The sequence below is a fragment of the Musca vetustissima genome, unplaced genomic scaffold (assembly GCF_032173495.1).
Source record: "Musca vetustissima isolate MV318-11 ecotype Yass unplaced genomic scaffold, APGP_CSIRO_Mvet_v1 utg58680, whole genome shotgun sequence".
Taxonomy (NCBI): Eukaryota; Metazoa; Arthropoda; class Insecta; order Diptera; family Muscidae; genus Musca; species Musca vetustissima.
The window spans coordinates 5,492-14,681 of record NW_026887845.1 but is presented as its reverse complement, the minus strand read 5'-3'; the positions used below and the strand labels follow the sequence as shown (position 1 = coordinate 14,681).

The following is a 9,190-nucleotide window of genomic DNA, read 5'->3' as shown; positions in this document are numbered from 1 at the left end:
CTCTGGCTCGATAGCCTCCTCCATGTAAATTTTCTCGATGTTTGGACCATAATTGCGGCGTCTGGAGCGACCAGAAAATCATACAAAAATAAAATTTTTGGTCCATTTCATCCTCTTAATATTAACCGATCTTTACCAAAAACAATAGGGGTTTTCATTGGCCAGAACCCTACATACAAAATTTCGTGAAGATTGGTCCATAACTGTGGCCTGTATCGTGTTTACAATTTTTAATGGACAGACGGACGGACGGACACATATGTCTAGATCGACTCAGCTAGTCGAGATATGACGATCGGCATACTTAAAGGTGGGTCTAGGACCAATATTTCGCGGCATTTCAAACTCTTGGGGCTGCACAAAGCTATAATACCCTGACAACATAGTTGTGTAGGGTATAATTACAGGATTTGCTGTGTCCAATTAAGGGCCATGACTGCGATTTTAGATATTTTGTATGTGCGATTCATGGTGGAGAATATACAAATGTTGAAAGGTACCCTTAATATACCAATTATGGAACAAAACTCGTATTTCCCAATAATTAATGTTCTGCAATTATTTCATAAAAAAACTTTATTAAAATTGTATTTCTTTTCATTACAAAAAATGTGTGCAAAATTATTTCTTCATTTCCGGAATCCTTTACACTTCTTCAATCCTACAGCTTTCACATGTCCATTATTTCCCCATAATTTCTTTAGCAATGCAACCTTCAAATTTGAAAACATGTTCACATAGATTTGGATCATTCATTGCTGCACATTTCATCATAGCCGGTTTTACTTTATCCTTTTTGTTCTTGTAACGTTCTTCTAAGAATTTGGTCAATTCCGGAATTTTCGGTTTACCATTCGCATCGAATATACCAACTTTCTTATACAAACAAGACATATAACATTTCATTTTATCGGTGAATTTCATTTCGTCGATTTCTTTCTTAGCATTTTCCATAAAAAGTTTAACTTCATCCGAACTCAGTGACGTTTCTTTAACACATTCCTTGGCAACTTGCATGGCTTTCTCTTCGAGGTGTTGTAAGTCGATTGCCTGAAATTAATTTTTTTTTTTTTAGAAATAATAATTTTAATATTATATAAACAATATTTATATAAAAATATTTAAGTTATTATTCGAATATATTAGAATTTACATCCTATTGTTCTTACCTGTGTTAATTCCACAATGGCCAGCAGCATTGCCAATAGAATGAGGCGACCGTTGACAGCTTTCATTGTTGTAAGTTGTGAAAATAAATCATGGATTTTCAGTCGATTCATGCTCTTTAAATACCAAAAAATAGAAATGACCATTCAGAGTGAATACGATATTTTTTATTGTTTATTTTTTTAAACACAGTAAGTTAAATTATAACATAATTATAACGCGTTTTGATATTCATACAAAGAAAATTTTGTTAATTAATATTTTTTAACATACATTTTTTTTTGATAATTAAAACTAACTACATAATTAATATACTTTTGTGGCACTAAATATAGACCTGTATCCAATTCAAATATTATGTTCCATTTAATAAAATTTTCTTTTTTTTTTGTGTTAAATGTATATTTTTGCCTGGAAAAAAACTAATTTTACTATACAATAAATTAAAAAAAATGTTCATGCTTAATCAAAAAAATTCATGACTGGCAAATATTTTTGTTTGTTACACAAAAAATTAAGTCAAAAATTTTATAGTATTTTTTCAAAGAATGTAATCAGATCTAAAAAGATTATAAGGATATATTCAATTGGTGAAGATTTTCCTTATTATACCCTACACAGCTATGTTGTCAGGGTATTATAGCTTTGAGCAGCCCCAAATATTGGTCCTAGTCCCGGCTTTAAGCATATCGATCGTCAAATCTACACTTGCTGAGTCCATCTAGACACTTATAAATATGACACAGGCAGTTATAGACCAATCTTCACGAAATTGTGAATATATAATAGGTTCTGGCCCTATTGTCTTTGGTAATGATCCATTAATATTTAAGGGATGAAACTTTATTTTTTTTTTCTATTTTCTGTTATCTCTAGAGACCACAGTTTTGTCCAGAACACAACGAAATATTACATCAAGAAGGGATTGGAGAAAATCGGTCCACGTTTAGGCATAGCTCCCATATAAGGGTACTCCCAAATTTTCAGTATTTCGGGGTTCTTGAGCGCGTTTTTCAACCGAATTCGCTGAAATTTGAAAAAATGGGTTATTTTTGGATACCAAATTTCTCCACTAAAAATTATAAATATAGGTCCACTTTTTCTGGTAGCCCCCATAGAACGGTACCTCCCAATTTTCAGTTTTTGGGGGGTTTTGGCCGGATTTTTTCACCGAATTGGCTGTAATTTAGTACTTTGAGTTCTTATTGGGTATCAAATCTCTCCTTAAAAAATTATATGTATATTTATATATAGGTCAATTTTTTCGGGTAGCCCTCATATAAGGGTACCCCCAATTTTCGGTATTTTGGGGTTCTTGAGCCCGTTTTTCAACCGAATTCGCTGAAATTTGGTACTTTGAGTTCCTATTGGGTAGCAAATCTCCCTACTAAAAATTATAAATATAGGTCCATTTTTTTCGGTTAGCCCCCATAATTTTCGGTATTTTGGGGTTCTTGAAGGCGTTTTTCAACCAAATTCATTGTAAATTGGTTTTTTGTAGTCGTATATGGTAAAAAACCTCCCTCCCAAAACGTATTAATATTCGCCCCCTTTTAGGGGTAGTCCCCTTATAACCCGCTTTTTATACCCTTCACCACACTGTGGTACAGGGTATTGTGTCGTTGTGCATATGTTTGTAACAGGCAAAAATAATCGAGATAGACCCATGGTTCCTTTTGTGAATATGCATAGAATCACTTTCTGAGCCGATTTATGCATGTCCGTCTGTCCGTCCGTCCATGTATGAGAAATTTTGTTGAAATCGGTTCAAATTTAGATATAGCTCCCATATAGTTTCGTCCGATTTAAAGTAAATTGTGCACCAATAATTAACCGAACATCACAACACTTAACATGGGGAACGTAATCTGACCAACTAATAAGAATTGCTGTTTTGATCGGCCAATATTCAGCGGGTCAAATCATCCAAGACCTTTCTGTGTTAAAAAGAAAACCAATGAGGAAAGTAGTAAAGTCGGACTGGGCCGACTATATGATATCCTTCACCACTTTGGGTATATTGTACATATGTATCCTTACAATTTATGTCATTGTTCCCTGGAAGGAAATTTCATTCGGACATGTTTAGAGTCGTCTGTGTATCATTGGACAAATTTATGGAAATCGATTTATAGCAAAATTGATACACGATATACGGTACCCCGTACAGTTAAAAAGTTAATATCAAGCAGACACCCGATCGAAATACATATGGAAGCTCTGGTTGCATCTGCGCCAATTTCAACAAACCCCAATAACGTCATTCAAGTCTCAATTTGACAATCGGACAAACATTGGGAGTTTGGTGCACCATTTATGTAAAATCGGAAGAAAATACATATGAGAGCTACAAATAAATCTAGACTCAATTCAGTATGCTATGCCAAATTTCGTGCAAATCGAAGAATATATAGGGTCTTTGGTGCACAAGTTACATTAAATGGGATGAAATATATATGGGATCTATATCTAAATATGAACCGATTTTCACGAGACATAGCACATATCATTGTACTCTTAATTCAGTACGCTTTGCAAAATTTCGTGCAAATCGAAAATAAATAGGGACTTTGGCGCATTTATGGGAGCTATACCTAAATCTGAACCGACTTTCACGAAACTTGGCAGACATCACGATGGCAAATTTCGTGCAAATCGAAAGTTATGTAGGGACTTTGGAGCACCATATACATAAAATCGGACGAAAATATATATCTAAAGCTATATCTAAATCTGAACCGATTTTCACAAAACTTAGCAGTCATTATTCTAGGCTCAATTCAGTACGTTATGGCAAATTTCGTGCAAATCGAAAGATATATACGGACTTTAGTACATCATTTACATTAAATCGGACGAAAATATATATGGGAGCTATATCTAAATCTGGACCGATTTTCTCGAAACTTGGAAGACATCATTCTAGCCTCAATTCTGTACACTATGCCAAATTTCGTTCAAATCGAAGGCTATTTAGGGACTTCGGTGAATTTTCACGAAACTTGGCAGACATAATTCTAGGCTCAACTCAGTATGTTTTGCCAAATTTCGTGCAAATCGATAGATATATGGGGACTTTAATGCATCTTTTACATTAAATCAGACGAAAATATATATGGGAGCTATATCTAGATCTGAGCCGATTTTCACGAAACTTATCAGACAGCACTCTAGGTTCAATTCAGTACGTTATGCCAAATTCCGTGCAAATCGAGAGATATATAGGGACTTTTGTACACCATTTACATGAAATCGGACGAAAATATATATGGGAGCTATATCTAAATCTGAACCAATTTTTCCCAATTTCAATAGGGTTCGTCCTTGGGCCAAATAAATGAGCTGTGCCAAATTTCATCCAATTCGGATTATAAATGCGACCTGTACTTTGTTTACAATTTAACACCAACAGACGGACGAACATGCATAAATCGACTCAGAAAGTTATTCTATGCATATTCTCAAAAGGAACTATGGGTCTATCTCGTTTCCTTTTGCCTGTTACAAACATATGCACAAATACATAATACCATGTACCACAGTGTGGTGTGGGGTATAAATACAAACCAGTGAGCGGAGCAGTATAGTCGGACGGGGACGAGCATATGATACCCTACACAACTAACTACGAACATCTAACTTTCTGCGGTTCTATATTCTGAGCCTGGGAAATATTTCGCGATATTTGCACCCCCTTGACCAACTAGAGGTCAACAAATATTACTAGCATTCAGTACAGCTCTTCCAATTAATTGCCAAGATTCCCTTCACCGTGAATTGTGTTGTGATGTTCAGCTTTCGATTGTGGCCTATAGATCGATAGAAAAAAAAACACAAAAAATTAAGTTTTCGGTCCACTTCATATCAAAATTATTATCTGGCCATCACCGAAAATTATAGGAGTTTTCCTTGACCATAACTCCTCTAGTGTGGTAATGGGTTACTTAATAATATATGATACGTAAGCACCTATAAATATTTAAGTGTAAATCCCACATCCGAGTACATAGGACAATATAATTGGTATCAATTTAAAGGCCAACCACTCCTCTTGGATATACTATCAACTTCTCGGGTTTATGTTCTTCAGGGGTAAATCTATTCGCTATAAAATTTTGTCATTTTTCACACAAAAGTCAGGTCTTTATCAAAACAGGCATGCTTATTCTTTGGCCCCTCCTCCATGTAAAAATTCGCGATGTTTGGGCCATAATTTCGGCCTCTGGAGCGACCAGAAAAACCGACAAAAATTAAGTATTTGGACCCTAAATATTAATCGATCTTTGCCAAAAAAACAAAAAAAAATAGAGGTCTTCATTGGCCAGAACCCATCCTACATGCAAAATTTCGTGAAGATTGGTCCATAGCTGTGGCCTGTATCGTGTTTACAAATTATGAACAGACGGACAGACGGACGGACGGAAGGTGGGTCTAGGACCAATATTTCGCCACGTTACAAACTCTTGGGGCTGCACAAAGCTATAATACACTGACAACATAGTTGGGTGGGGTATACAAAGTTTTTGGTCTCCCAAATATTAGTATACTCGTATCTTTACCAAAATCTGTTAGCTGTCGTCTTTGACCAGAACGGTACCGATATTTCATGATTTCCTGACGATTGTATTTTTTAATCCGCCTGAATGATAAATTTCACTATTGTCATAATGAAGGTCATGAGCTATCGAAGGCTAATGAGATAAATTTAACCAAAGACTTTAAGACTGCACTAGACGACCTCCCAACAATACATCTCGCGGATCGATATCTTCATGATGAGAAGAGCGAACAACTTTCTGAACAAGTCAATATATGGAGAAAAGTGTACAATTTCCTTAAGAACTCCCCATCATCCTGAAGAGGAAACTCCTATACCCAGATGCTTTGCTGATGTTGGGATATGTAAAATTTATGTGCCAAGATGGCAGATTCATGAACTAACATTGAAGGCACTATAGTTTGGAAGCCAGTGCGGAGCCTGTTTATAGAACAGTTGAACATATTGATAAACCAATTTTACTAATTGCATTAAACCATTTTATTCAATAAAACTTGCTATATATCCTATTATTTTAACTGAGTTATTATTTAGCCTAAAATCCATCCATAATGTGCCCAATCGCCTTTATCCTTCAACGGTTTGAGCAATACAACGTTCAAATTTAAAGACATGCACGCATAGATTGGGATCCTTAATGCTGCCACATTTTGTCACCGCTGGTTTAACCTTCTCCTTTTTGTCGGCGTAACGTTCTTCCATAAAGGCAATCAATGGTCCAACTTTCGGCTTACCAGCCGAATCAACAATACCCAGCTGCTGATAGAAACACAACATATAACATTTCATTTTATCGGTAAATTTACTCTCATCGATTTTTTCCAAGTCATCAGCCATAATTATTTTACTTTCTTCACCGCTAATACCCGATTCTTTAATACATTCGGTGACAATTTTCTTGGCCTTTTCTTGCAACTCTTTGCTATTTACAACCTGAAAATTAAATAAAAGGATATTCATTTAAATCGATTTATTATTTGTATTCACTCAATCCTTACCTGTGCCAATTCCACAAAGACCATTAGCATGGCCCCTAGACCTAGAAGGCAAATTATGGCTTTCATTGTTTGTTGCAAGTTGTGAAATTTAATGCTATATTTTCAGTCAATTCATGCTGTTTTAAATAGCAAACTTGAAAATAATGCCAATTGAATATTATATGTAGTGAAATTATTTAATCAAATTAATTTAATGTACATTGTTGTTTTTATAATATTTAAAGTTATGCATGGTGCCCCAATATGGCTTACAATTTTAATTGAAATAATATTTATTAAGTTAATTATCGTTGAATGTTTCAATTTAAAGTGGATATCACATTTCCAGAAAATTGGTTAAATGTTGCGGAAATTAAAAAAAATATAATAATACCAAAGTAATTAAAATTTATAGGTGGTGTAGTTTCTCGTCCAAGTGAAGAATATTGCTTAATTCAAATAAGTGGTATTGCTATCGATTTCAAATATTTTCTACGGAATCAATTGTCCTTATTATTTTATTTGCATCCCTATCAACAACTGAACACTTACCCAAATATGCCTTTCATATTAAGAAACCAGTAAGGAAAGTAGTAAAGCCGGACTGGCCCGACTATATGATACCCTTCACCACTGTGGGCATATTTTACATATGTATCCTAACAAACGACGCGTTTTGTTATAAATCTATATCTGAACCGATTTCGGGGAAACTTGACAGAGACTAATTTATATAACATCAGTACGTTGTGTCAATCGGCCTAGCTATGGATCTTTTCACGAAGCGTAGCAACATCATTCTAGACTTAATTCAGTACCCTATACCAAAATTCGTGCAAATCGAAAGATATATAGGGTCTTTGGTGCACCAATTACCTTAAATCGGATTAAAATACATATGGGAGCTATATCTAAATCTGAACCGATTTTCACGAAACTTGGCAGACATCATTCTAGATCTTATTCATAACTCTGTGCCAAATTTCGTGCACGTCAAAAGATTTCCAGGGACTTTAGTGGACTATTTACCTAAAATCGGGCGAAGCTATATATGGGATCTATATCTAAATCTGAACCAATTTTCACGAAACTTTTCACACATCATTCTATACTTAATTTAGTACGCAGTGCCAAATTTCGTGCAAATCGAAAGATATATAAGGACTTTAGTACACAATTAACCTTAAATCGGAGAAAGATATATATGGGACCTATATCTAAATCTGAACCGATTTTCACGAAACTTGGCAAACATCATTCTAGACCTTATTCATTACGGTGAGCCAAATTTCGTGCAAATCAAAAGATTTCCAAGGACTTTAGTGGACTATATACCTAAAATCGGGCGAAGCTTTATATGGGAGCTACATCTAAATCTGAACCAATTTTCTAAAAGCTTTTCACACATCATTCTAGACTGAATTCAGTACACTATGCCAAAATTCGTGCAACTCAAAAGATTTCCAGGGACTTTAGTGGAATATTTACCTAAAATCGGCGAAAATATATATGGGAGCTATATCTAAATCTGAACCGATTTTCTCGAAACTTTGCACATATCATTCTAGACTTAATCTAGTAGGTTGTGCCAAATTTCGTGCAAATCGAAAGGTATATAGGGACTTTGGGGCACCATTTACCTTAAATCGGACGCAGATATATATGGGAGCTATATCTAAATCTGTACCGATTTGCACACATCATTCGTGACCTTATGCATTACGCTGTGCCAAATTTCGTGCAACTCGAAAGATATATGGGGACTTTGTTGCACCATTTACCTTAAATTTTCCCAATTTCAATAGGGTTCGTCCTTGGACCAAACAAATGAGCTGTGCCAAATTTCATCCAATTCGGATCATAAATGCGACCTGTACATTACAATTTAACATGGACATGCATAAATCGACTCAGAAAGTGATTCTATGCATATTCTCAAAGGAAGCATGGGTCTATCTCGATTATTTTTGCTGTTACATTAGATGGAAGTGTGGTTGCCTTAAAGTTTTTATAATTTCGCCTAAAAGTATGCAGCACAATAGCAAATGGGAGCTTTACAACTGAATCAAATTAGATGAAATGGTAATTATTGGAGACTTCTATTTATTCCGAAAAAGCTTTTTATTTAATATTACAATTTTAACCCTTAATCAGCCAAATTTTCTCAGTGGTACTAGGGAATCATTGGTCATTCCTCAAAATATTCACCTACTCCCATTCTTAATCGGAATAAAATTCTATGTCAATTTATCCATGTCGTCTGTTTGAATCACGATAAAGCAGAAAATTTTGGTATCATATGACCAGCTTCGTCAGGTAATACTGCTCGGGTCATTTCTAATTTTATGTTAATCATTCCACAAGAGGACTCCATTCATCGACTGAGGAGACCCAAAAAGGAAAGTTCCGAAGGTAGATAATAACGCATTATAACATTATTATTTTCTTCAACACTCCCGAGATCAGGTTTTGTCCGAAAAGAGAAACA

General features: G+C 35.0%; 2 protein-coding genes across 2 annotated transcripts; both read right to left on the bottom strand.

The window, feature by feature from the left end:
* Positions 1-681: 681 nt before the first annotated feature.
* Positions 682-1,235, bottom strand: LOC133335587 (general odorant-binding protein 57c-like). The gene is made up of 2 exons (XM_061543899.1): positions 1,170-1,235; positions 682-1,050 (listed from the first exon to the last, which is right to left on the bottom strand). The coding sequence occupies exons 1-2, from the start codon at positions 1,233-1,235 to the stop codon at positions 682-684; spliced, it is 435 nt and encodes a 144-aa protein (XP_061399883.1).
* A 5,057-nt stretch (positions 1,236-6,292) lies between these two features.
* On the bottom strand, positions 6,293-6,753 carry LOC133335586 (general odorant-binding protein 56a-like). The gene is made up of 2 exons (XM_061543898.1): positions 6,724-6,753; positions 6,293-6,658 (listed from the first exon to the last, which is right to left on the bottom strand). Exons 1-2 carry the CDS (start codon positions 6,751-6,753, stop codon positions 6,293-6,295), a joined length of 396 nt encoding a protein of 131 aa, XP_061399882.1.
* Between the last annotated feature and the right edge of the window lie 2,437 nt (positions 6,754-9,190).

What these genes read in the sequence shown, in the direction of transcription:
- LOC133335587 (XM_061543899.1), bottom strand. Translation starts at nt 1,235, where the DNA reads ATGAAAGCTGTCAACGGTCGCCTCATTCTATTGGCAATGCTGCTGGCC. An exon ending in CCATTGTGGAATTAACACAG is followed by an intron (nt 1,051 to 1,169) that starts GTAAGAACAATA and finishes AATTAATTTCAG; the next exon opens with GCAATCGACTTACAACACCT.
- LOC133335586 (XM_061543898.1), bottom strand. Translation starts at nt 6,753, where the DNA reads ATGCTAATGGTCTTTGTGGAATTGGCACAG. An exon ending in TCTTTGTGGAATTGGCACAG is followed by an intron (nt 6,659 to 6,723) that starts GTAAGGATTGAG and finishes TTTAATTTTCAG; the next exon opens with GTTGTAAATAGCAAAGAGTT.